The sequence below is a fragment of the Myotis brandtii genome, unplaced genomic scaffold (genome assembly GCF_000412655.1).
Source record: "Myotis brandtii unplaced genomic scaffold, ASM41265v1 scaffold975, whole genome shotgun sequence".
In the NCBI taxonomy this organism is placed as follows: Eukaryota; Metazoa; Chordata; class Mammalia; order Chiroptera; family Vespertilionidae; genus Myotis; species Myotis brandtii.
In genome coordinates this window covers 14,216-15,759 of record NW_005372049.1, presented here as the reverse complement: position 1 = coordinate 15,759, position 1,544 = coordinate 14,216, and the positions used below count along the sequence as shown (strand labels likewise).

At 63.9% G+C, this 1,544-nt stretch overlaps 1 protein-coding gene across 1 annotated transcript in view; it reads left to right on the top strand.

The window, feature by feature from the left end:
- The window catches only part of KIF21B (kinesin family member 21B), a 30,961-nt gene that overhangs the window by 16,870 nt on the left and 12,547 nt on the right, over positions 1-1,544 (top strand). The window contains exon 21 of the mRNA XM_014533386.1: positions 1,365-1,541. Coding sequence (XP_014388872.1) covers positions 1,365-1,541 — 177 coding nt within the window. The remainder of the gene's footprint in view (positions 1-1,364; positions 1,542-1,544) is intronic.

The following is a 1,544-nucleotide window of genomic DNA, read 5'->3' as shown; positions in this document are numbered from 1 at the left end:
CTTCGGGGGAGGGAGCCTGTGGCCTGGCCGTGGCCGTGGCCGTGGGCAGGGCTGGTGCAGCTGGGCAGCCCCCGGACATTCTGTTCCGGCCCCACTCCTGGCATCTCTGACTTTTCCGTCTTGACCGGGGACCCGTCTGTTCCCTGAGGGAGCTGGGACCTCGGGAGTGAGCTGGCAGGGACGGACGGGGCGCTCAGGCCCCCGCAGGCCCCCAGACGGCCCTGAATCCTCCGTGGCTGGTGCCTGGATTCTCGGAAGCTCCTTCCTGCAGCCTCGCCAGCCCCCTCCGCTCCCCAAACGCTCAGACAGGCCCCGCGCACTGTCCCCTGTCGCCTTCCCGTGTCCGGGTCGGCTCACCTCGCGGTGCGCCCTCTGCTGGTGTGATGGGGGGTGACAGCCGTCCCATGTGGCACCTGCTTTCACCCCGAGGTTTCCCCTGAGCCACAGCTCAGCCGTGAGCACGGCCTGCCCGCCTCACAGGAGAGGAACGAGGCTCAGGCAGGCCCGCGGGCGTCCGCCTGGGAACCGCCCCCAGGGTCCCTCCCCCGCCCCGTCCTGCGTGGGCTCTGAACGCACAACCTCTGTGGGCAGCTAGAACCGGGGCCAAGCCCGCAGCTAAAATCGCTGGTGGGTGTGTGTTCCGTGCTGGTGGCTTCATCGTTGCCCGGATGTCCTTCAGCCCCTTCTTTTATTTTTAATAGATTTTTATTGATCTCAGAGAGGAAGGGAGAGGGAGAGAGAGAGAGAAACATCCATGATGAGAAAGGATCTTACCCGACCCAGACCCAAGTCAGCAACTCACCAGATCCCTGGTTGTCGTACACGCAGCTCGTCGGCCACCGGCAGGGGCAGCAGTGAGGGCATTTGCGGACCAGGGAGGGGCCACCACGGGTAGGCTTGAACCAAGAAAAGGGATTTTTTTTATTGATTGATTTTTAGAGAGAAAGGAAGGGAGAGGGAGAGAGAAACATCCATGGTGAGAGAGAATCATGGATCGGCTGCTTCCTGCACACCCCACACTGGGAATCGAGTCCGAAACCTGGGCATGTGCCCTGACTGGGAATGGAACCGTGACCTCCTGGTTCCTGGGTCGACGCTCCGCCACTGAGCCACGCCAGCCGGGCAGGAACAGGCTTTCTTAAGAGAGAATTGTGCACAGTTTGGGGTACACGTTTGGGGTACACAGTCCACATAAGGGCAGACAATCCATGTCTGTTGCCTTGCATTTGCCAGAAGCCCTGAGAGGGGCTCAGGGTGGTGGCTGGTGGGTCCACCCCCGGGGTTGCTCTGCCTCCGGCCCAGGCCCCACCGTCCGCCCCACCCCCGGGACTCCCCGGTCACCCCGGCGGGCGCTTCCCTTCCAGGGCGAGCCCAAGCTGTCGGCCCAGATAAAGGCAGCGTCGGCCGAGTGCCTGGGGCCCCCGCTGGACAGCTCCACCAAGAACATCACCAAGTCCCTGGCCTCGCTGGTGGAGATCACGGAGGACGGGGTGGGCTTCTCCGTGCGCGACCCCTACCCCCGCGACAAGGTCTCGCGCACCGTC